At 40.1% G+C, this 26579-nt stretch overlaps 1 protein-coding gene across 1 annotated transcript in view; it reads left to right on the top strand.

Annotated features, from left to right (window-relative positions):
- TUBGCP3 (tubulin gamma complex component 3) overlaps nt 1-26579 on the top strand; it is a 179763-nt gene that overhangs the window by 12635 nt on the left and 140549 nt on the right. The window contains exons 4-5 of the mRNA XM_073614518.1: nt 17531-17608; nt 23652-23869. Coding sequence (XP_073470619.1) covers nt 17531-17608; nt 23652-23869 — 296 coding nt within the window. The remainder of the gene's footprint in view (nt 1-17530; nt 17609-23651; nt 23870-26579) is intronic.

Raw genomic sequence — 26579 nt, 5'->3', positions numbered from 1 at the left:
ACATGTCCATCACAGCAAACAACTAGTTAATGTGCTGATCGTAGAACCCTCAAACCAGGCTGGTAATCTTGGTACACTCAATATTGCAATCCTCAATTACTATGGCGCTGCAGCTCTCTTGATGATCAACTGGGTGGTGGAGATGCATCTAAACAAATAAGAAATAAGGAAGAAAGTGCACGTCCGCCCTAGTGTAATATTGTTTATTGAACCGCAAGGTAAAAAACTCTGTCAATGCACTTACATTTAGTAGCATGTATAAAAGCATGTAGATCCCTTCGTTCTTCTCTCCTGGATCGCCACTGTAAGGTGTAACTAAGGACATCCAAACACCATAGAGCCGGATGACAGCTCACAAGTTGCTAGGACACAGGCTCTCTGCACACCTGGAGCTGTGTCCTGGTCGTTTGTGAGCTGTCATTCAGGAGAGAAGAACAATGCAATCTACATGCTTTTATACATGCTACTAAATGTGCATTGACTGAGAACTATTTATCTTGTGGTTCAATAAATAACATTTCACTAGGGTGGAGGTGCTCTCTTTTCCTTTTTTTCTCTTTTTTCCTGGAAGGGCATTTAATGAGACGTGGCCACTCACTAAAATTAGAAGAAAAGGTTTAACCTTAAATGGCGTAGAGGGTTCTTTACTGTAAGGATGTGGAATTCCCTACTACAGGCGGTGGTTTCAAGGGGGGGTATCGATAGTTTCAAAAAACTATTAGATAAGCACCTTAACGACCGCAACATACAGGGATATACAATGTCATACTGACATATAATCACACGTAGGTTGGACTTTATGGACTTGTGTCTTTTTTTTTTTTTTTTCAACCTCACCTACTATGTAACTATATTCCTGATATGTGCCTACTAAAGTATCCTGTTCTTTGTATTTTTTTTTTGTGTGAAATCCCTGGTTTTCCTGGCGGTTCCTCTGTTTTTCTATTAAAAACTGACCACACTAAAGAGGAGAACACGCCGTGGTCAGTTCTCTAGCTGTGCTGGGAACTCAGCCTGCTCTCCCCTAATGGTCAGACCTCTATTACAGTTCTGTTGAGCATGGGGGCACAGACAGCAATAAAACCTGACAAGAGTTGTAATTTCTCTCCACTTACAGGTCCTGACCCTCCCTTTTACCTTTAGTGACACTTTATGTAACACTTACAGGTCCTGTCCCTCCCTTTGCTTATGGTTTGACAGTGAAAGCAGAAGCAGGAGACTGATGATATATCTCTCTATCACTCTGCTCTCTATCAGCATGCCCCTTTTCGCCATATTTGCATGCAGCATGACTACTTGGTTCCTTTTTCTGCTCTTCCCTCTTCCCATTCTGAGCTGTGCTCCTGCAGAATCTTCCTCCAGCCCCCTGTTCCTGTTGAAGTATGGGCTTTGAGTTAAGCCAGCCAGCCATAGATGGATTGAAATGTAGCCAGTTCAGCAGAGACCAGCTGAGATTCGATCCATGTACAGTTGTGCTCATAAGTTTACATACCCTGGCAGAATTTATGATTTCTTGGCCATTTTTCAGAGAATATGAATGATAAAACAAAAACATTTCTTTCACTCATGGTTGGTGTTTGGCTGAACCATTTATTATCACTCAACTGTGTTTACTCTTTTTAAATCATAATGACAACAGAAACTACCCAAATAACCCTCATCAAAAGTATACATACCCTGGTGATTTTGGCCTGATAACATGCACACAAGTTGACACAAAGGGGTTTGAATGGCTATTAAAGGTAATCATCCTCCATCTATGATCTGTTTGCTTGTAATTAGTGTGTGTATAAAAGGTCAATGAGTTTCTGGACTCCTGGCAGACCCTTACATCTTTCATCCAGTGGTGCACTGATGTTTCTGGATTCTGAGTCATGGGGAAAGCAAAAGAATTGTTAAAGGATCTGCGGGAAAAAGTCTCCAGAAGAAAGCCATTACTACGCAAATGCCACAAAGTATCCTGCTTACAATATGCCAAACAGCACAGAGATAAGCCTCAAACCTTCTGGCACAAAGTCATTTGGAGTGATGAGACCAAAATCGAGCTTTTTGGCCACAACTAACATTACATTTGGAGAGGAGTCAGCAAGGCCTATGATGAAACTTTTGATTATGATTCAAAAAGAGTAAACACAGTTTATTGATAATAAATGGCTTCAGCCAAACACTAACCATGAGTGAAAGAAAAGTTTTTGTGTTATCATTCATATTCTCTGAAAAATGGCCAAGAAATCATTCTGGCCAGGGTATGTAAACGTATGAGCACAACTGTATGGGCAGGCTGATTGTACCCAAGTTGATCCATTGATTGACTTTGGTAAAACCAGCCTGTCAAATTTTTTTACATACGATTATTGTTTGGCAGTAATTGCTGTGTTCTATCGACCGGGAAGGCTCCCTTAGCCCTCCCCCATGCTCTGGCAGAACATAATAGCACTGCCGGAGACATTGCCTTAACCACACTGGGCTGCCTTAGAGACCCGCAGAAAGTGTCAGTGGGCTACAAGCGTGTTAATCACTGCACTTTTGTTCTATCTGCTGCTGTGGGGGTTGGGGCTTGTAGTTTATTCATTCACAGAGCTCTCTGCACAGTCACGCTAATTTAAAATCTGACAGCTGCAGTGGGAGAGAAGAACCCCCCCCCCCCATGCTGGGAGGGATTGGCCTTTTATGGAGGTAGGGGGATTCACTAGGCACCATGTTACACGTTGCCCCCTAAATATATGTGTAGCATGGTGTTAAAGGTGGAGCTAGCCTGCCACCCCTGAATCCTTCTAGCATGAGCGTTCTATAACTTATGCTGGCCATACACTATACAGAAAATCGGCCGAAAAATCGTTCGTATGGACACTTCGTTCGTTTTTCGGCAAGTTAGTGGGTACAAATCGATAATCGTTTGTGACGTTTTTGTGGAAAAAAAACGAACGGCATGTTTGGAAAATTTCTGCCGAACGTACGATAAATTGCAAGGTTAATGTGTTTCCCGTCCGAACTGCCTGCACTAGGTATATGTAAAAAAACGAACACAAAATTATTTATTCATGTCCACTGAACAGATTATCGGTCATTATATGATGGCACGATCGTTTGCGGTCACGGTCGAACGTTCGTTTTTCGAAAATGGGTTCGGCCGATTTTCTGTATAGTGTATGGCCAGCATTACTTATCAGACCTCTTGACCTGAGTCTGTGGGAGAGATATCTTATTATTTCCCTTCCCTCCTGTTCCCCAACTTTCCACCCCGTCCTCTTCCCCTATCTCTTGTTTCCTTTCCTCCCTGGACTTACCAGCTACTAGAGCGACCCACTCTTTCAAAAAACATGTGCATTTTTTTTTAAAAGGTAAACTTTTATATCTATCTATCTATCTATCTACATACAGTCATATGCAAAAGTTTAGGAACCCCTGACAATTTCCACAATTGTCATTTATAAATATTTGGGTATTTGGATCAGCAATTTCATTTTTGATCTATCAAATAACTGAAGGACACAGTAATATTTCAGTAGTGAAATGAGGTTTATTGGATTAACAGAAAATGCGCAATATGCATCAAAACAAAATTAGACAGGTGCATAAATTTGGGCACCCCAACAGAAAAATCACATCAATATTTAGTAGAGCCTCCTTTAGCAGAAATAACAGCCTCTAGACACTTCCTATAGCCTGTAATGAGTGTCTGGATTCTGGATGAATGTATTTTGGACCACTCCTCCTTACAAAACATCTCCAGTTCAGTTAGGTTTGATGGTTGCCAAGCATGGACAGCCCGCTTCAAATCACCCCACAGATGTTCAATGATATTCAGGTCTGGGGACTGGGATGGCCATTCCAGAACATTGTACTTGTTCCCCTGCATAAATGCCCGAGTAGATTTTGAGCAGTGTTTTGGGTCGTTGTCTTGTTGAAATATCCAGCCCCGGCGTAACTTCAACTTTGTGACTGATTCCTCAACATTATTCTCAAGAATCTGCTGATATTGAGTAGAATCCATGCGACCCTCAACTTTAACCAGATTCCCAGTACCGGCACTGGCCACACTGCCCCACAGCATGATGGAACCTCCACCAAATTTTACTGTGGGTAGCAAGTGTTTTTCTTGGAATGCTGTGTTCTTTTGCCACCAATCATAACGCCCCATTGTTAAGACAAAATAACTCAATCTTTGTTTCATCAGTCCACAGCACCTTATTCCAAAATGAAGCTGGCTTGTCCAAATGTGCGTTTGCATACCTCAAGTGACTCTGTTTGTGGAGTGTGTGCAGAAAAGGCTTCTTTCGCATCACTCTCCTATGCAGCTTCTCCCTGTGCAAAGTGCGCTGAATTGTTGAAGGATGCACAGTGACACCATCTGCAGCAAGTTGATGTTGTAGGTCTTCGGAGATGGTCCGTGGGCTGTTTTTGACCGTTCTCACCATCCTTCGACTTTGCCTCTCCAATATTTTATGTGGCCTGCCACTTCTGGCCTTAATAAGAAATGTGCCTGTGGTTTTACATTTCCTCACTATGTTCCTCACAGTGGACACTGACAGCTTATATCTCTGTGATAACTTTTTGTAGCCTTCCTCTAAACCATAATGTAGAACAATCTTTGTTTTCAGGTCATTTGAGAGTTGTTTTGAGGCCCCCATGTTGCCACTCTTCAGAGGAGAGTCAAAGAGAACAACAACTTGCAATTGGCCACCTTAAATACCTTTTCTCATAATTGGATGCACCTGTCTATGAAGTTCAAGGCTTAATGAGCTCACCAAACCAATTGTGTGTTCTAATTAATCAGTGCTAAGTAGTTACAGGTATTCAAATCAACAAAATGACAAGGGTGTCCAAATTTATGCACCTGTCTAATTTAGTTTTTATGCATAATGCGCATTTTCTGTTAATCCAATAAACCTCATTTCACTACTGAAATATTACTGTGTCCTTCAGTTATTTGATAGATCAAAATGAAATTGCTGATCCAAACACCCAAATATTTATAAATGACAATCATGGAAATTGTCAGGGGTTCCTAAACTTTTGCATACGACTGTATATCACATTTTTAGGTACATTGAGATCCTAAAACTGCATATTTTTAAATTTATGTTTTTTGTAATTTGGAAATTACAGATATGTTTGGCAGTGTTGATGTAAAAAATGTTTGGCAGAGTTTTTCTTTACGTGGCTCCCCTTTCTGTAGTATTGTACTCCCAGGGGAGTAACAGAATGATACATTGATTGGGTGACGCACTTTAATGCACAGCTTGATTGCATTATTTAAAAAATTTTAGTGGAAGTTTTATAGCCTGTATCTTTCTGCTGTGTAAGTCTAATGGACTTTCTTTTCTCTAGACATAGGAAGGGCATTTCTGCTATTATAAACACGGTGGTTTTTTGCTGTTATTTTAAACCATCAAAACCTTTTAGCATCCTTGATCATAGGAAACCTCTTGCAAGGGATAGATTTTTGTATTTGATTTTGAACATTACAGGCTCAATTCTTTAGTGACCGTTTATTTTTAGAGTAATTTTGTTTTACTATGTTACTGATTTATTGAATACTCTTTTCACATTTGGAGCTTTTTTACTAGCTAGTGTTTTCTGGTTGAAGGTTAAGATGGTATTGATTATAGAAAGTGGCTAAAGTGGATGTATAACTACTAGTTCCTCACATTTTCCTGTTGCTTATTTAATGGCATATTTTGTTATGATATGGACACAGCTGCAATTTTGATAGTAATAGGTTTGTTTGTAGCATTGAAATAAGAAAAATCCCCTAGACGTAACTGCACTAGCTTGTGTGTGTTTGTATTCAATAAAATTCAACAGAAATGTGTTTTGGATCAAAAGATCCTTTCTCAGGCTTACAGCGGTATTAAACTAAATAACAAATATGTATTTTATTGCAGCTTATCAATTCTTAGATGTGGTGGGTGCATTCGTTTTTTTCTTTTTTTGGTCATTTTTCCTTTTTCACTTGGTGATCGAGCTAGTAAGTCTGTTATTTTTAACTTTCTTTAACAGATCAAGCTGTCCAGCAAAAGTGGCAGTTGCAGGATTGAGACAAACCATTGAACACTGGCCGAGTGCTTACAACGGGTACCGTTATTCCAAAAGGCAAAAAAACAGTCGCTCTGAATAAAGTGTTTTGCCTTTTAATTTTTTAGTCAAGTCCATCTGAATCTGCTAGTGCACCTAATGCTACCCTCCCCCCAGACTGACAATACTGTTGTCCACCTCTCCAGAGTGGAGAAACCCTAGGACAGGAGGTGGTACTGGCTGTATCAGCAGGGGAAAATAAATGGAAAAAAGAAAATAAATACAGCCACCACTTTTAAAGGGTAACTCCACTAAAATTTGCAAATATAAGAAAAAAAAAAAATAGCGTATACAATTGCGACACAAGTCATATTACAATGGAATCTTATTAAAAATGACCTTGCCTTTTCAATCTGCAGTGCTGTAATTTTCTGTAAAGTGCAGTATGGCTACCTGAAGGCTTTCTGTACACAGATGGTATACAGAACGCCCCCCAAAAATGTCATTTCCTGATTGGCTTACTGATTTTCCCAGAAGTCTGCACTAAGATACAAGTCAGATTTTTGGCATCCCCTGCATCAAATATTTCATTTTCAGTGAGATATTCCCAAAGGAAACTTGCGCCTAAACAGATGCAGACCCTGCCACTTTCCTCAGAGCATTGCAAGGTGCAGCAGCTGATTGATAATTATTATGTCACCCCCATTCAGAATCACTTTGCACATGAAAGCAGACAAACCACTATTTCAAATAACGAAAGGTAGGAATCTGCAATAAAATATTTTAAATCCCTGCAATGTACATAAATCACTCAGAGGGGAATATTTTTTATTTCTCAACAAAACTGGAATTGCACTTTAAGGTTTGGTAAACTGTAATTTGTGTTTGCATTTAATTCTGCTCCAAATGTATAACATTTGGTACACAATATATACATCTGTGTAAAGTAACCAACTAGATTTGATATTTACACAATACTGAAAGTAATTAGAGCAATGTACAGTGTCTTGAAAAAGTATTCACACCCCTTGAAATTTTCCACATTTTCTTATGTTACAACCAAAAACGTAAATGTATTTTATTGAGATTTTATGTGATAGACCAACACAAAGTGGCACATAATTGTGAAGTGGAAGGGAAATGATAAATGTTTTTCAACATCTTTTACAAATATCTGAAAAGTGTGGCCTGCATTTGTATTCAGCCCCCCTGAGTCAATACTTTGTAGAACCACCTTTCACTTCAATTACAGCTGCAAGTCTTTTTGGGGATGTCTCTACCAGCTTTGCACATCTAGAGACTGAAATTTTTACCCATTCTTCTCTGCAAAATAGCTCAAGCTCTGTCAGATTGGATGGAGTGTCTGCGAACAGCAATTTTCAAGTCTTGTCACAGATTCTCAATTGGATTTATGTCTGGACTTTGGGCCATTCTAACACATGAATATGCTTTGATCTAAACCATTCCATTGTAGCTCTGGCTGTATGTTTTGGGTCATTGTCCTTCTGGAAGCTGAACCTCCACCCCAGTCTCAAGTCTTTTGCAGACTCTAACAGGCGTTCTTCTAAGATTGCCCTGTATTTGGCTCCATCCATCTTCCCATTAACTCTGACCAGCTTCCCTGTCCCTGCTGAAGAAAAGCATCCCCACAACATGATGCTGCCACCACCAAGTTTCACGGGGGGGGGGGGTTGGGGGGAATGGTGTATTCAGGGTGATGTGCAGTATTAGTTTTCCACCACACATAGCGTTTTGCTTTTAGGCCAAAAAGTTACATTTTGGTCTCATCTGACCAGAGCACCTTCTTTCACTTGTTTGCTGTCCCGCCCCACATGGCTTCTCACAAACTGCAAACGGCTTCTTATGGCTTTCTTCCAACAATGGCTTTCTTCTTGCCACTCTTCCATAAAGGCCAGATTTGTGGAGTGCACGACTAATAGTTGTCCTGTGGACAGATTCTCCCACCTGAGCTGTGGATCTTTGCAGCTCCTCCAGAGTTACCATGGACCTCTTGGCTGCTTCTCTGATTAATGCTATCCTTGCCTGGCCTGTCAGTTTAGGTGGGCGGCCATGTCTTGGTAGGTTTGTAGTTGTGCCATACTCTTTCCATTTTTGGATGATGGATTGAACAGTGCTCCGTGAAATGTTCAAAGCTTGGGATATTTTTTTTTAACCAAACCCTGCTTTAAACTTCTGCACAACTTTATCCCTGACCTGTCTGGTGTGTTCCTTGGCCTTCATGATGTTTTTTTGTTCACTAAGGTTCTCTAACAAACCTCTGAGGGCTTCTCAGAACAGTTGTATTTACACCAAGATTAAATTACACAAACTTTACCAATTAGGTGACTTCTTAAGGCAATTGGTTTCACTTAATTTTAGTTAGGGGAAATAGAGTAAAGGGGACTGAATACAAATGCATGCAACGCTTTTCAAATATTTATTTCTAAAAAATGTTGAAAACCACTTATCACTTCACAATTATGTGCCACTTAGTGTTGGTCTATCACTTAAATCCCAATAAAATACATTTACCTTTTTGGTTGTAACATGGCAAAGTGTTGAAATGAGGTATGAATACTTTTTTTAGGCACTGCATATAAAAGTCACCTGGGATAAGCCAGTATATCACGATGTAGTTTTTGTACTAGATGACTGATCTTTCAGGGAGAAGTAAACATAGAAAAGTAAAAGTAAAGTAAAGATAAAGGTAAGATAAAAGATTCACACAGAAATATATCTACTCCATAAATTTAGAAGGTTTTAGAAAATCGAGCTCTGCAGCTCTAAAAATACAAGGAGTGCTCTTTCATTAAAAAAACATAAGGAATGAGAACAGTATACCAGCATGTTCTAAAATCTTCTTTAATGTTAACATAAAAGAACAAACTATTGCTCTGGCATATTAAAATCTTGTGCAGTAAGCATATAGGCATCAGATTACTGACTCCTGATTCCGCTGCTTGTAGTGCTCTGCATTAAAATCAAGCAAGGTTTAAAGCATTGGATCCAGTCCTTGAAATTTAGCCACCTCACCTGTTCCTCCGCTCCCTTTACATGTGGTGGACGTCAGATGACTCCACCGCTGTCCAAATTGAAGGGATGTGTAAATGTGGAGTCTATGAAAAAAATGTATACTTGCTCAACCTTATCCGTCTGCAGGAGAAGGCTTCCATGGAGGTTGTGAGGAGTTGTGGATTTGAAGATATGTGGAGGTTGCTATTGTTTTTTCTAACTTTGATTATTCCAAACCCTATTAACAGCTTTGTAAATTGTGCAACTACTTGGGGTGTCTATCAGTTAACTGGCCCCTGTAATTTAATATATATAAGAAAGAAGTCATCTGAGGTTTCGGATTACCAAACATAAAAGGGATATAATGCTCTGGCAATGAGAATTCTGGTAGCAGTACATTTTATGACATATCAAGGTAAATCTCTGAAGAGGGCTAAGGGTGAAAGGTATCTAATGTGTCCTTTTACAAAAAAACAGAGAATGTGATTTATGAGTGTTCTTTTCTTCATCCAGGGTTAAACCAGTTCAGACTTGGTTTTGTAAAACTGGGATATTTGTACTGTATAAAGAATGATGTAAAGGTGTTATTATATGAAAGGTGATGTAGGTTGTCTAGGGATATTTTTAGACCCTTGATAACTCTGCATAAGGTTTACCTTACAATCCCCACAGGCCTGTGAGATTAGCCCATTGAGACAATGATAAAAAAAGAATGACAAAGTCTTGCCGAGCAAATCTAATCTTTATTCTCTTTTATATTTAAAGGGGGCTTTCAGAAACTACCGCCCCTTGACCGTGTCATACAAATTATCCAATCAAATACAGAAACATTTTATGACAAAAGTGAAACCAAACAAACGCATCATTTCTGGGAAATCACGTGCTTTACAAGAAATGGAAAGTAAGGAAAGATAAGAAGAATAATGAACAGTACATGCAGCTGTCTGTAAAATAGAATACAGGATAAAAAGCAAAATGAAAGTTGATTATTGTAAAATGCCTGTGGTTAAGCTAAATATCCCTTCATATACACATGCATTGTCATTTTAAATAATGGTTTATAGGAGAGATGTAGTGTAACCAACCAATGAGAACAGTCTATGTATGTCCAGCCCCTGGAATGTGCATGTACATAGTTACATAGTTTAGTTGAAAAAAACACAAGTCCACCCAGTTCAACCAATGGATGTATTGGATAAAAAACCATAAGCATGTGCAATAATATTTTGCTAAAGCTTACAACATAATAGTATCCTGACGAAGCTCACAACGTAATAGTATCCTGGCGAAGCTTTCAACGTAATAAATCTGAATGAAGCTTTTGACGTAATAGTATCCTGACAAACCTTACGGCGTAATAGGATCCTGACGAGCTTGTGACCTAATAGCATGCTGACGAAGCTTACGATGTAATGGTATCCTGACGAAGCTTACAATGTAATGGTATCCTGATGAAGCTTACGACGTAATAGTATCCTGACGAAGCATGTGACGTAATAGTATCCTGACGAAGCTTACAACGTAGAAGGTATGCTGACGAAGCTTACGACGTAATAGTATCCTGATGAAGCTTGTGACCTAATAGTATGCTGACGAAGCTTACGACTAAGGATGAGCTCCGGCGTGTTCTCATAGCCCACGTGCAGAGCCGCCAGGAAGTGGGCACTGCGTTGCGCTAATCACAGGCAGTGAGACATTTCCCGATCTCTGCAGCTGTGCATCGGGACAATGTCTCACTGCCTGTGATTAGTGCAGCGCAAGTGCCGAGTTCCTGGCAAGCTCTGCACGTGGGGGGGGGAACACGCCGGAGCTCATCCTTACGACATAATGGTATCCTGACGAAGCTTACGACGAAATAGTATGCTGACAAAGCTTACGATGTAAAAGTATCCTGACGAAGCTTACGACAGTGTGATTCTGTGAATGATTGATACTTATCCACCTTACTAACCACTCAGTCTCTGCCACCTCTCTCTGCCAATCCCTCCACTTGCTTCCGATTGCCCAACAAATAAAATTCAAAATATTAACAACATACAAAGCCATATGCAACTCTACCCAAAGTTACATCACCGAGCTTGTCTCAGTATATCACCCAAACTGTCCTCTCCGCTCCTCCCCAGACATCCTGCTCCCTAGCTTCCTTGTCTCTTCCTCCATGATGCTCATCTCCAGGACCTCTGTAGAGCTGCTCCCATCTCTGGAACTCTCTACCTCAATCTGTCTGGCTGTCTCCTACTTTGTCCACTTTAGGCAATTCCTGAAAAGTCATCTCTTAAGGAAGCCTATCCTGCCTTCAGCTAACAACTGAATCTTTTATTTCTCCCATCAGTTCTTCCCTCACAGTTATTACCTTTTGTTCCAGTTTACCTAGCTATTAGATTGTAAGCTTTTAGTAGCAGGACCCTCCAAACTATCTTGTATTAAATTGTATTGTTGCTGTACTGTCTCCCTTTATATTGTAAAGCGTTGCACAAGCTGTTGGCGCTATATAAATCATGTATAATAATAATAATGAAGTTAGCAAAGTCTGGTTCACAACAAGGAAAGATACAGACCAAGGTTTCTACATTGTTGTCCAGATAAGTACAGCAGTAAACAATTGAACTGTCTTGCCAGGTGTTGCTGCTTGGGCTTGATAAAAGAAGGGATGCTGTTCTATTTACAGAACACTTGTGAAGGTTCTGATGTAATCCAGATAAGCACAGCAGCACTGATTGTATGCTTGAACTGAATTGCTAAGTACCCTGACAATCTTTGCATGGGAAAAGAATTTACTTTATTCTGTTCACAGAACATGTGGACATAAAGTGTGTTAGGTGCTGGTTGCACACTTGTTAAACATTGAGCTTATCTAGGATGCAACAGCATAGCACAGAAGGTTTGCTGCATGTACAGTAAGAAAATAAGTCCAGGATATAAATAATTTAAATGGTCTGTGTCTGCGGTTTTATGTGTGCTTAAGATATCCATTCTGTGGCATAATGTGATACGCTACAGGACAAATGATTCATAGACACAAAGACAGGGAGGCATGTCTGTATAATTGGAGCATATACAATCATCTGTGAAAAGAAATATGATGCATCCATTCACTACCTTGGTAGCATACAGATTAAAGTGTTTGTTAACCCCCAAAAAAAGAAAATTGATCCTGTTCCCTTAAAGCATGTTGTACAACACAGTGCTTGTGCTGTGTCATTTGGCCCCCTGTAACACCTGTAATAACTGGCTTACCCTGCCTGGCTATACCCTTCCCTCTGTACACTGACCATGATATATCAGGGCTGCTGAGCCCTGACACCGTGGTCAGAGTACATTGCGTTTGTCATCTGCAGCCCTGCTTTGCTGTGTCTCTCTCTGTCCTCCTCCCCCCTCCCCTCCCTGTCTGTCAGCTCCCCGATCCTGCCCTCCTGCATTAAAATTAACTGTGTTTTTTCTTCTATATTTCCCTCTGATATATAACAGTAAGCTCCCCAGTGGATGTCCTTTCTAAAAATATGCGGTATAATAGCTTACTTCAGACCGCCGTTCGGTGCTCACGTGACTGCCCGCCGGTGTCCTCCTCTCCTCGACTGATGTCAGCGGGGTTTCCCAGCACCTCCCCCTGCAGCTATCGCATCGGGAGAGGAGACCAGCGGACAGCTGAGTGCTGAACGGCGCTCTGAAGTAAGCTATTATACCACATATTTTTATAAATTACATCCACTGGGAAACTCACTGGTAAATATCAGAGGGAACTATAGAAAAAAAACATTGGCTTCACAAACACTTTAACCGCTTCCGGACCAGCCGCCGCAGTTTTACTGTGGCAGGCTGGCTCCCTTGCCCGAAATTACGTTACTGTACGTGATCTTGCGGGGTCCGGGTAGCAGGCGCATGCCTGCTGCACGGTGGGGGTGCCGATGCTCGTGCCCTAAGGTCACGATGACTGCCGGCCACGAGCGATCGTGACCAGGAGACACAGAACAGGGATGAGTGTGTGTAAACACACACTTCCCTGTTCTGTTCTGACAGGAGTGACAGATTGTGTGTTCCTATTAGCTAGGAACCACGATCTGTCACTTCCTGTAGTGTTAGTCCCTCCCCCTTCAGTTAGAATTGCCTCTCAGGGAACACAGTTAACCCCTCTTCACCGCCCCCTAGTGTTAACCCCTTCACTGCCAGTGACATTTTTACAGTGATCAATGCATTTTTAATCGCACTGATCGCTGTATTAATGCCAATGGTTCCAAAGATGTGTCAAAATTGTCCACTGTGTCCGCCATAATGTTGCAGTCATGATAAAAATCGCAGATCGCCGCCATTACTAGTAAAAAAAAAAAAAAATAAATAAAAATGCTATAAATCTATCCCCTATTTTGTAGACGCTATAACTTTTGCGCAAACCAATCAATATACGCTTATTGCGATTTTTTTTTTTTTTTTTTTTTTTTTACCAAAAATATGTAGAAGAATACATATCAGCCTAAACTGAGGAAAACATTTTTTTTATATATATATTTTTGGGGGATATTTTTTATAGCAAAAAGTAAAAAATAATGTGTTTTTTTTCAAAATTGTCGCTCTTTTTTTGTTTATAGCGCAAAAAATAAAAACCGCAGAGGTGATCAAACACCACCAAAAGAAAGCTCTATTTGTGGGGAAAAACAGGACATCAATTTTGTTTGGGTACAACGTCGCACAACCCCGCAATTGTCAGTTAAAGCGACGCAGTGCCGAATCGCAAAAAGTGCTCTGGTCGGGAAGGGGGTAAATTCCGGGGCTGAAGTGGTTAAAGGAATAAGTAGGTGATTGTAATGTTTCTGGAGATACTCATGTATGCTGTGTAATAAAAAAAAGTATAAAGTTGGTGCTGGACTGGGGAGATATTTGAATCTTTGTTTACAAAACTCCATGGAATTTTACATGTTTAACCCATAGTACATTTTCTGGGAATTAGATCGCAATTGGATCTAAGTACAGTCTTTTTCCTAGGTGGATATGCTGGTTGGATATGCGGTACCCTGAACTTGTATGCTGTTTTCAAGACCGCTTCTGATGATTTTTAATTTATTATTTTTTTAAATATATACTGTACTGTAGAATGTCAGATTTGTGGAATATGACTTGACTGTAGTTTTGACATATGAACTGATTTATGGAAAAAAAAAAGCTAGATGAGGCCGCAGTTAATATTTTTTAATTTTTATTTATCTTTTTGTGGCTGGATTAATAACTATACATCCCCCCCCCCCCCCCCAAAAAAAATGTGTTTTCCATTAAGATTAATAGAAATGTATTAAAGCGCATGTTAACAGAGATCAACACAGGTTAATGTGTGTTGTTGAGCATTGCAATGGACTTTGAATTTAATGTCAACGTGTGTCACAACACACTTATTGTGCATAAACTTACATTATGATGTGGACGTGGGTTATGACGCTATGCTTCGAGATGCGGTTTGAATCATTTTACTGAAAAACACATCAAGCTATAATGCAAATGCGTAACTTCAGCCTGACTGAAACTTGAAGCTTTTTGATAATTCAGAAGCTTCAAGGATAAATGTATTTACAGTACAAGCAGCTAGAGAGATCATGGATGTGTCCACTTAAATAAGGAAACCGTTGTAACTTTGTGCTTCAGGGTTTCCAAGGTAGTACAGAATAAGAGTCACAGTATGACCAATGCTAACATTTTTACGATACGTTGGTAATGCAGGTTATTGACCACAGGACAGGGAAGATCCCTATACTGAATAAAACCAAAAAGCAGAGAACAGAGCACAATGGCATTTGGTCATTGAAAACCGTATACACTTTAATTTAAAAAAAATGGATAAAATGCACTCACAAGCAAACAGGACTACAGCAGCTTATCTCAAGCCTGTGAAGAAGATTTGACACCCCTAAATGGCCAACGGAGAGGCTGCGTGGAAAGGGAAGCCCATCCTGGAGCCTCTCAGCTGAAGACCATTAGACATCTCAAATGCTGGAGAAATGAAATGAGTGTCCTCAGTATCATCGTAACTTGGAGCCAGCTCACACTTTCAGGTTGCGAGGAGGCATTGGCTTTGCTATGGCTATGTGTTTTCGGGGAATTCTTTCTCTTTAACAAGCCAACAGATTACAGTAACTATAGGGATCTATAGCTATGATGTTTTTTTTTTTTGGGGGGGGGGGGGGGCGGAGTCCCTTATTAAAACGGGGGTCCACCTATCATCTATTTTTTTTTTTTTGGAGTTCATTCACAAACTTTTCTTCTCATGATTATCTACTCACATGTTCTGTGTAATAAGTCCGCCTGTGTCCGATTTCGTTGTAAAGAATAACTTATAAAATTCACTGAAGGCGGTTTCCATCTTCATTGTGGGCATTTGAAGCCCACAAGCATGTATTTCCTGGATGCGGTGAATGCTGTGCTCCCAGCATTCACCGAGATGTTGTGATGACGCTGTTGCACAATGCATGCTGGGAGACTAGCTCCCAGGGGACTGTGGGAGGTCTGGGAGAGGCTAGAAACATGCCTACTCCCATGGGAGGAAAACCAGGAAGTGCTAAGAAGATTAGAAAAAAAAAGGTAATTACGGCGATTTAAATTTTTTTACACAGCATGTCAGCATCTAGGCAAGGAAGAGAATGCATAGAGATAATGTTCAAAATTTGGGTGGAACCCCGCTTTAACATAAACAGGCTACAGAATACTAAGGTAAATAGAACTGTCGGACCAAATTTAGAGCAGGGGTAGGCAACCTTTCAGAGGTGGAGATCTAGTTTGACAACATGAAAGACATCATAGATCACCAAGGTTTTGTACTCTTATTTAAAAAAAAATAACTAGCAAGGCCTAACTAAACAGTAAGGAAAACTTAGAAAAATATACTAAAACAAATGTCACTGACATTTTTTTACCTTGCACTATGTTAAAGTGGACAGTATAAGTCAGAAGAGTTGTGGACAGTCAGTCAGTAGAGCAGTGAACATTGTCAGTAGGGCGTACCAAATCTATAGTAAGATTTATAACATTTTATTTCATTTCACTTTAAAAAAAGTTTTTTCAACATGTAGTAGACATATAATAAAACAGTTATAAAACAGTTATTTTTATTAAAACCACTGCAGTGATTTATAACAAGTCTTTCCGCTCAACGCGTTCCAGGGACAAGGTCCTCTTCATCAAGAGCTAGCAAACTTGAATTGCTGCCATCTAAATAGAGTGACAAGATTGATCTTAAATAGTCATATCAATATAATACATTTCCATACATCATGCTATTACTCCTCCCCAAGGGCTACAGAATGCATCCAGGTATTCCTCACAGTCCAGCTATACATGGCATAGGGGTCCCAAGAAGATGGAACCACCCCCCCAGTGTCAGTTGGGCAGTGGATGGTGTGTGGACAGTGTCGGTAGGGCAGTGGACAGTATCAGTGGAGCAATGGATGCTGTCAGTTTATATTATTTATATTTTTTTTTAATACAATTTTCATTTTTTTAAATTATTTTTTACAATATTTTTTTTCACAATTTTTTTTAGGAGCCCTGTTGGGGTGCTTTGGTGGAATATCAGGGGTGAGACCCGTGATGTCTTACTTTTGAGACCGGGAAAGGAACTGAGGACATATATTGCAGTGTTTCCTTTCTCTGCAACCTTGTTTGCACTGGACAATGAATGAATGGGAAGTACTCTCTAATCAGCGGCTCTGAAGCATAGTGAACAGTAAAGTCGTACTGATCACACTGTTTTCATGCACAAAGTGAAAATAACAGTAAATGGACAGTAAATGACGTATTTACTGTCCTTTCCCCCTCTCTCCATCCTGAAACCATCTCTCACATCAGCCGGCAGCAGAGGAGAGGAGGGAAGCCCGAAGCACTGTGGGGGGCAGAAGGGGGACACGGGGAGCTGGGTAGCCGAAAGAGGAGGAACAGGGACACTTACAGCACTTACTGGTACCTATCCATTTCCTCCTGCAGCCGGTGATTGCTGGTGGGAAGGCGAGGAAAAGAGAGAGCTTTCAGCAGCTGCAGGAGGAAAGTGGATCAGTACCAGTAAATCTAAAACAGTCTACTCATCACCTATTCATGATCGACAGGTTGCTGACACCTGATCTAGAGCGTTTTGTACAATGTTCATGGGGTGGAAGAGGCTTATGAGCAACATATTCCAAAGGCTTTCTCAGAAGTCAAGATTCCGGGATTCTAAGAGTGCCACATAAGCTTGAGATAAGCTGCTGTACTCCATTTTGCTTATGAGTGCATTTTATCATCTTTTATTAAAATGTAATGGGTTTTTAATGCACAAAGTTCGAGTTGCGCCTTATTCTCTGCTTTTATGTTTTTTGTCCATGGATGTTTTAAAGCCTTTTTACTGTTTGTTAAAAATATGTAATGATGTCCATATTCTAGACACAAGTGCACTTCATTGGGTCATCTGCATTTATTTCTGACATAAAAATGTGGTGTATTTTTAAAATATGTCAATTAACAAACATTTTCTTTTGTACTGCTGTTTAAGGGAGTGGTGAAAAACAGATGGGCAATTCTCTATCTTTTGCTTAGCCTTAGTGAAGATCCACGTAAACAACCAAACAAGGTAAACATAGATAAGAGTACTTTTCAATATATTGTATTAATTTTTAAAAGCAACTAAACTGTGGAAGCTGTGTCCAAAGTAAAGCCCCGTACACACAGGCCGAATGTCGGCAGACATCAGTCGGTTAAAAAAAAACGTCTGATATTCAATCCGTGTGTATGCCACCCTGTCTGGCGGCATCAGAGTGTTTTGGCAGGGGGCATCCCCCTGTTAGAACACAACACTTTTTAAAAGCAACTAAACTGTGGAAGCTGTGTCCAAAGTAAAGCCCCGTACACACAGGCCGAATGTCGGCAGACATCAGTCTGTTAAAAAAAAAAAAAAAAAAAATCTGATATTCGGCCCGTGTGTATGCCACCCTGTCTAGCGGCATCAGAGTGTTTTGGCAGGGGGCATCCCCCTGTTAGAACACAACAGCTCAGCAGGGGAGATCGCTGTTTTAACCTTGCATAGTTAGTACAGTCCAGTAACTAGCAGTCAGAGGAAGCAGTGCCTTTGATCTCACAATGTAAATATACCGCTATGAGGCTGCCTAGGCACCTTTTTTTTACATAGCAGGAAGTGCACTGCTATTTTTCCTGACCACTTAAAAATGAAATAGATTTTTTAGGGTACTGCTTAGGCAGGATTAACATTTCTATATGTTTTCAATAACATATAAAATATATTATACTATTATAAATTATAAACAAAGTAATGAATGACACTTTCATGTGGACATTTTCTTGTAAAGTGATATAGTAAAGCTTACAGGCACTTATACTTAGCACTAATTCCTACAGGCCCCCCACACCTTACAACTGAAAATGCTGATTTTTTTTTTTCTTTCTTTTTACAGGATGCTATAGATGAATTTTGTAACTGTGTGCACTATATGAATGCCAGAATACTTTTAAGCCTTTGCAAGTTTAAAGAATTTAAAGCAGAATTTTATGTAAAATAAAACTGCTAGCAAGCAGTGTGTGCAGTCAGAAGGTCTTGCATTCATTGAGAAAATGTAAAGTGTTCTCTGAATGGCGACCACCAGTGTTGACTAAGCAGCAGGGCAGATGTTGGGATCCCAGGGGCAAATGTAGTTGGCATGCCTACCTACACTGATTACTTCCACAGGGATTGGCCAGGTTTGGCACATGCATAATTATATTAGTCCAAGCTAGATCAGTGTAACTATGCAAAAATAATCTTACCTGTACTTCAGCTTTAAGTCTGATATAAGTTTATTAATAGCAATAATACTAATAATAATGATACATTTGATTTATAGGTGCCTTTCAAAACATCCAAGGTCACCTTACAAGGATAGTAACAGAGCAACAAAAAATAAATAAATATATGTTACATAATCATTAAAGTGATTGTAAAGGTAAAAATTTAAAAACAACATAAACATGTCCATACTTAACCTGCTTTGTGCAATTGCATTGCACAAATCGGCCGCGAACCTCCTCTTTTTTTGGTTCCCCTGCCAGTGTTCCTGGCCCCTCCTCTCTCCCCGGTGCCCCCATGGGGGCACTCATGCGTGCTCGCTCCTGAGCCCTGTTGCTGTTTTCATTGACACAGGACTCAGCCCCGCCACCTGCTCCCTCGTCACTGGCTTTGATTGACAGCACTGGGAGCCAATTGCCCCCGGTGCCCCAGCAAAGCCAGCGAGACCCGGAAGTGAGGGGAGAGAACAGCTGCAGATGTGCACGGCACTGGATCGAATGAGGGCTCAGGTAAGTAAATGGTATGCATTAAGGTAAAAAAATGTTTAAGCTTTAGAACCACTTTAAATTCCAAAAACAAATCGATGAAGTCAGACAGAATATGCCAGTTTAAAGAGATGAGTTTTGAAACATGATTTGAAAATAGGTAGGAAGTCAATATTGCTGATATCAGGAGGCAGGGTGTTCCAAAGTCGAGGAGCAGAGCGGCTTAGTGGTCAGGAGGGCGGATGGAATATTAAGTCCTGGTTCACACTTGTACGATGCGAGAACCCTGCGACTCCACTGCGGATTCCCACATTGCACCTGACTCGCAAGGCAGTTCACACTGCCATATGTGAACTGCTGGGAGTGTCAATACAATGTTAATGACACCCCCATTTCAGCTTGCATATCGCACTGCGAACTGACAGTTCGGACAGGAATCGGATTGCATGGGTATTAACACCCATGCGATCTGTTTCTGGTGTAGGCCATAAAAACGGGTCCTGTGCGAGTTTGGTCTGAATGCGATGCGAATTTAGCCATACTATCTGTATGGCTGAAATTGCATCGCACGGATATCGCATGTGATTTGCACTGCAGTGCGGTGCGACTCAAATGCGATCTTGCACAGTGCACTGGTGTGAACTAAGCCTGAGACGGATGGAAGACCTGAGAGTATGGGAGGGTCTGTTGATATGAAGGAGTTCAGAATGGAATGGTGGGAGGCTGTAAATCTTGCATAGATGGAAATATGTTGACTGTGTAAAATTACTGATGTGGGTTTCAAAAGATAGTGTACTGTCGAGGATGACACCCAGACTCTACCCGAGGGAAGGGAAAACTGGCGTTTTCAGTATTAACTGAAAAACTGTTAAGTTTTGTCAGGGCGGATTGTGTACCAATAAGGTTTTATCATTGTTTAATTTGAGAAAATTGGAAGAAAGCCAGGATTTAATTTCCTGTAAACAGTCAATAAGGGATTTGGATGGAAGGGTGGTAGTAGGTTTAGTGGACAGGTAAATTTATGAAATCTGAGACCAGGAGGAAGAAGATCCTTATGAAAAGACGGGGCCCCAGGACAGGACCCTGAGACACACCAGTAGAAAGTAAAGATGGTTGAGATTTGATAGATTTGAATTGGATGAATTGAGTACTGCCAGAGAGATAAGATTTAAACTAGTTCAGGGGTGTGTCAGTGATTCCAGCGGGGGCTAATCTATTAAGGAGGATGTTATGAGAAATGGTATCAAAGGCCGCACTCAGATCTAGGAGGATGAGAATAGTTATAGAGTCAGCTGCCATTAGGAGATTATTTGTGATTTTTTTTTTTTTTTTTTTTTTTTTTTTTTTAACCAGGGCCCTTGCAGTACTATATATACAGTGGGGACGGAAAGTATTCAGACCCCCTTAAATTTTTCACTCTTTGTTATATTGTAGCCATTTGCTAAAATCATTTAAGTTCATTTTTTTTCCCTCATTAATGTACACACATCACCCCATATTGACAGAAAAACACAGAATGGTTGACATTTTTGCAGATTTATTAAAAAAGAAAAACTGAAATATCACATGGTCCTAAGTATTCAGACCCTTTGCTCAATATTTATTAGAAGCACCCTTTTGATCTAATACAGTCATGAGTCTTTTTGGGAAAGATGCAAAAAGTTTTTCACACCTGGATTTTGGGATCCTCTACCATTCCTCCTTGCAAATCCTCTCCAGTTCTGTCAGGTTGGATGGTAAACATTGGTGGACAGCCATTTTTAGGTCTCTCCAGAGATTCAAATTGGGTTTAAGTCAGGGCTCTGGCTGGACCATTCCAGAACAGTCACAGAGTTGTTGTGAAGCCACTCCTTCGTTATTTTATCTGTGTGCTTAGGGTCATTGTCTTGTTGGAAGGTAAACCTTCGGCCCAGTCTGAGGTCCTGAGCACTCTGGAGAAGGTTTTCGTCCAGGATATCCCTGTACTTGGCCGCATTCATCTTTCCCTTCATTGCAACCAGTCGTCCTGTCCCTGCAGCTGAAAAACAACTCCACAGCATGATGCTGCCACCACCATGCTGCACTGTTGGGACTGTATTGGACAGGTGATGAGCAGTGCCTGGTTTTCTCCACACATACCGCTTAGAATTAAGGCCAAAATGTTCTATCTTGGTCTCATCAGACCAGAGAATCTTATTTCTCACCATCTTGGAGTCCTTCAGGTGTTTTTTTAGCAAACTCAGTGCTGGCTTTCATGTGTCTTGCACCGAGGAGAGGCTTCCATCGGGCCACTCTGCCATAAAGCCCCGACTAGTGGAGGGCTGCAGTGATGGTTGACTTTCTACAACTTTTTCCCATCTCCCGACTGCATCTCTGGAGCTCAGCCACAGTGATCTTTGGGTTCTTCTTTACCTCTCTCACCAAGGCTCTTCTCCCCCGATAGCTCAGTTTGGCCGGACGGCCAGCTCTAGGAAGGGTTTTGGTCGTCCCAAATGTCTTCCATTTAAGGATTATGGAGGCCACTGTGCTCTTAGGAACCTTAAGACCCCATTCACACAGGGGCAACACGACTTGCAGGTCGCCTCAGCAAGGCGACCTGCAAACGACTGCCCGGGCGACTTGCAAAACGACTTCTGTATAGAAGTCTATGCAAGTCGCCCCCGAAGTCGTACAGGAACCTTTTTCTAAGTCGGAGCGACTTGCGTCGCTCCCCTTAGAACGGTTCCATAGCACAGAAGGGAGGCGACTTGTCAGGCGACTAGGTCGCCTGACAAGTCGTCCCTGTGTGAATGGGCTCTAAGTGCAGCAGAAATGTTTTTGTAACCTTGGCCAGAACTGTGCCTTGTCACAATTCTGTCTCTGAGCTCTTCAGGCAGTTCCTTTGACCTCATGATTCTCATTTGCTCTGACATGCACTGTGAGCTGTAAGGTCTTATATAGACAGGTGTGTGGCTTTCCTAATCAAGTCCAATCAGTATAATCAAACACAGCTGGACTCAAATGAAGGTGTAGAACCATCTCAAGGATGATCAGAAGAAATGGACAGCACCTGAGTTAAATATATGAGTGTCACAGCAAAGGTTCTGAATAATTAGGACCATGTGATATTTCAGTTTTTCTTTTTTAATAAATCTGCAAAAATGTCAACAATTCTGTGTTTTTCTGTCAATATGGGGTGCTGTGTGTACATTAATGAGGAAAAAAATGAACTTAAATGATTTTAGCAAATGGCTGCAATATAACAAAGAGTGAAAAATGTAAGGGGGTCTGAATACTTTCCATCCCCACTGTAAATTAAATATTCTGCGCTTACCAAAGTAGTGATGTGATCATTAATATTATAACTAGTTGTAAAAAACAGTGAAAAAAATTATAAATATATATGTGTAGGTGCCGCTACTCCCAAGAATTTAATACTCAATTCAACCATATGTATATATAAAGGAATTGCGCAATCTTAAATCGCATAAAACTTGGAAAACAAGTGAAATTTCAGAGGTGATGTTAATCGAACAAACCAGGAAAAAAAATCTATCTATCTATCTATCTATCTATCTATCTATCTATCTATCTATCTATCTATCTATCTATCTATCTATCTATCTATCTATCTATCTATCTATCTATCTATCTATCTATCTATCTATCTATCCATCCATCCATCCATCCATCCATCCATCCATCCATCCATCCATCCATCCATCCATCCATCCGTCCATCCTGAAATTAATCTAATAGGTCTGTCAGAGAGGAAAGTACAGTCCTAGCGACTGTTTTTTCAAGGATTTTGAATAGAAAAGGAAGGTTGAAGATGGGCCCAAGGCTGCTAAAGTCACTGGGTTCTGCACTGGATTTTTTAAGTATGGGGGTTATTACAGCTGTTTTGAAAGATGAGGGAACAATATCAGAGGCGAGAGGGATGTATAATACATTACCTACCTGTATATTTGTGGAATGTGGAAGGAAACAAGAAATCTACAAACACACTTTTTAGGGGTAAATACAAACTCTGTGCAGGCTGTCCCTGGTTGGATTTGGGCAAGGGTACTGAGCCATTCTGGTAAATGCTGTTTCCATAGTTTGTCATGAGAAAAATATATAAGCTCATTGTCGGGTATCTCCTTTCAAGGTATTCACTTTAAAAAAAGTATGTGGACAAAAACTTCAGATTTGTGCTGACTACTGATCTGCATGGTTGTTCTATGTCGGTATTCAGCAAGACGGAATCAGTGTTTTCAGAGGGAAAAGTTAGATCTGTCAGTTTTGTTTTTCTATTTTTAAATAAAAAAACAAAACTAAATTTTCTTCATTTTTAAGAGTTTCTTTTAGGAGTTCTTGCATCAGCATGATATGTATAATTGTGTTTGTTTCAGGTATCCAGCTATGCAACACTGTTTGCACAGGCCTTGCCTCGAGATGCCCATTCAACACCATACTACTACGCAAGGCCACAGACCCTCCCACTGAATTACCAGGACCGTAATGTACAGTCGGTGCAGAATTCAGCTGCTTTGGGCAGTAGTGGGATTGGCAGTATTGGAATGTATTCTTTAAATGGGCCAACTCCACCACCACAGTCCTTTGTTCCTGGGTAAGCTGATATTATCTCACAGCACTGTTCTTCTCATCTAAAAGTCCACATTTGGAAAAATAAGAGACAGAGATAATTTTGTAGCTTTTGCAATTTCTGCTATATAAAGAAATCTCGAATAAAAAAAACTAGCAGTTCCAATGTACCAAAAGAAGTAATGGCAATATATATTTTTTAATTTTTCATTAAAGATGAAGTAAACAATGCCTCCTTTTTTTTTTGTGTCACCTGCAAAGTAAAGGCATAATGTGCTAGTATCCATCGCATACTAGCATATTGTGTGAAACTTACCTGCAAAATGAAGCCCTCATCGTTCCCACTGGAGGCCGCATCCATCTTCACCGGTCTTCCTTCTGGGTCCGCAAACGCCGGCTGTGTTACCAACCAGAGCCGCGTGATGTCACGCATGCGTGCGGAAGCCGGCGTTCACAGCACAGGGCTCTGATGAAACGCCACAGGCGGTCGTTCCTTCAGAGTGCATGCATGCGCTAATGACGTCATCAGCACAGTATACAGTAAATATCTCCAAAACAGTGCAAGTTTAGGTGATATTTACAGTACCTATAGGTAGGGCTCATTACCTTATAGAGTTATAGACCATGAAAAAGTATTCATACCCCTTGAAATTTTCCACATTTTGTCATGTTACAACCAAAAACGTAAATGTATTTTATGTGATAGACCAACACAAAGTGGCACATAATTGTGAAGTGGAAGGATACTTTTTTTTTCTATATAGTCTTTATTTGGTTTTATATTATATACAAAGCAGTTGTCGTCATATCACATTTTAACAACTCTTTTTTTTAAAAAAAGCACATACATCCCCCCTCTAAGTATAATATAATTAATTTCAATTGTTTTGATGTGGGTCACGTAATCGTGTATAGCTCCCATCATAGTTTCAGTCTCTTGCCCATCTAGTCGTGAGCCCAACTTCCATTCCAATTTTTCAATGAATGGAGGTCTTTCCAGTCCCTCAAGATCTGTCAATATTTTATAGATCTGAGATATTCCATGTTTCCATGTTGTCTGTGTCTTGCAAAGATGTTCTATTGGATTTAAGTTCTCTTCTGTTCTAATTGGATGAGGTATTGTTGTCACAAAATATTTCAACTGTAAATACCTCCTCCATTCATTGATCTTTAATAGGACACTTTTTTGTTTTAATTCCTGATACGTTTTTATTTTCCCTTTTATCTACTAAATCTTTTAACCACTAAATGCCCTAAATCTATCTCCTATTTTGTGGACGCTAAAACGTTTGCACAAACCAATATACGCTTGTGATTTTTTTTTTTACCAAAAATATGGAGAAGAATATAGATCGCCCTAAACTGATAAAGGAAATTTAGTTTTTTAACATTTTTTTTTTTTTTATAGGTATTATAGCAAAAAGTAAAAATTGTTTTTTTTTTTTTTCAAAATTGTCGCTTTTTTTTTTTGTTTGTTTATAGCGCAAAAAATAAAAACCACAGAGGTGATCAAATACCACCAAAAGAAAGCTCTATTTGTGGGAAAAAAGGACGTCAATTTTGTTTGGGTACAGCGTCATACGACCACGCAATTGTCAGTTAAAGCGACACAGTGCCGTATCGCAAAAAAATGGCCTGGTCATTAATGGGGAAATTCTTCCGGTCCTTAAGTGGTTAATTGTGCATTTCCTATCCAACTTCCAAAAAGTGTCCCTTTACCCGGTAAAAAGAAATTTGTCCCAGAAAGTGCAATTAGTGGTGAATTATACTCCCATTTTCCTTGCCTGTAAATTATATCCCAAACTTTAAATACATTTCTTATAAGTTTGTGCGTGCCTTCATCTAGTGTTATATACTTTCGTGGTATCCTTTAATTTTTATCTAACTGTGTATTTACTCAAGGTGTTTTCCACTGAGCTATTTTGCAAAGAAGAATGGGCAAAAATGTCACTCTAGATGTGCAAAGCTGGTAGAGACATCCCCAAAAAGACTTGCAGCTGTAATTGTAGCGAAAGGTGGTTCTACAGCAGCCTTTCTCAACCAGTGTTCCGCGGGACACTGGTATGCTGCCAGAGGTCCTCAGGTGTGCCGCGGGACCAGGGTAGAGAAGGGCTGTCAGATGAGCTCAATCTTCCGATCACCTGCCAATCTGTACATCGGCACTGTGAGATGCTCCGTCAGCCTCAAAAGTTAAATTAAAGGGAGAGGAAGTGTGCTGTGCTCTCTGCTTCCCCTTTAGTGCAGTACCCAGCTGAATGAGAAAAGGTACTGTGCTAGAAAGCTTTTAAAGAACTTTATACCTGTATGTGTGTACGTGTGTGTGTGGGTATATGTGTTTGTGCGTGTGTGTGTATATATATATATATATATATATATATATATATATATATATATATATATATATATATATATATATATATATATATATACATACAGTTGTATGCAAAAGTTTAGGAACCCCTGACAATTTCCATGATTGTCATTTATAAATATTTGGGTGTTTGGATCAGCAATTTCATTTTGATCTATCAAATAACTGAAGGACACAGTAATATTTCAGTAGTGAAATGAGGTTTATTGGATTAACAGAAAATGCGCATTATGCATCAAAACGAAATTAGACAGGTGCATAAATTTGGACACCCTTGTCATTTTGTTGATTTGAATACCTGTAACTACTTAGCACTAATTAATTAGAACACACAATTGGTTTGGTGAGCTCATTAAGCCTTGAA

This window comes from Aquarana catesbeiana, linkage group LG02 (assembly GCF_042186555.1).
Source record: "Aquarana catesbeiana isolate 2022-GZ linkage group LG02, ASM4218655v1, whole genome shotgun sequence".
Classification (NCBI taxonomy): domain Eukaryota; kingdom Metazoa; phylum Chordata; class Amphibia; order Anura; family Ranidae; genus Aquarana; species Aquarana catesbeiana.
The sequence above is the reverse complement of the archived record's forward strand: the minus strand, read 5'-3'. Positions and strand labels throughout refer to the sequence as shown.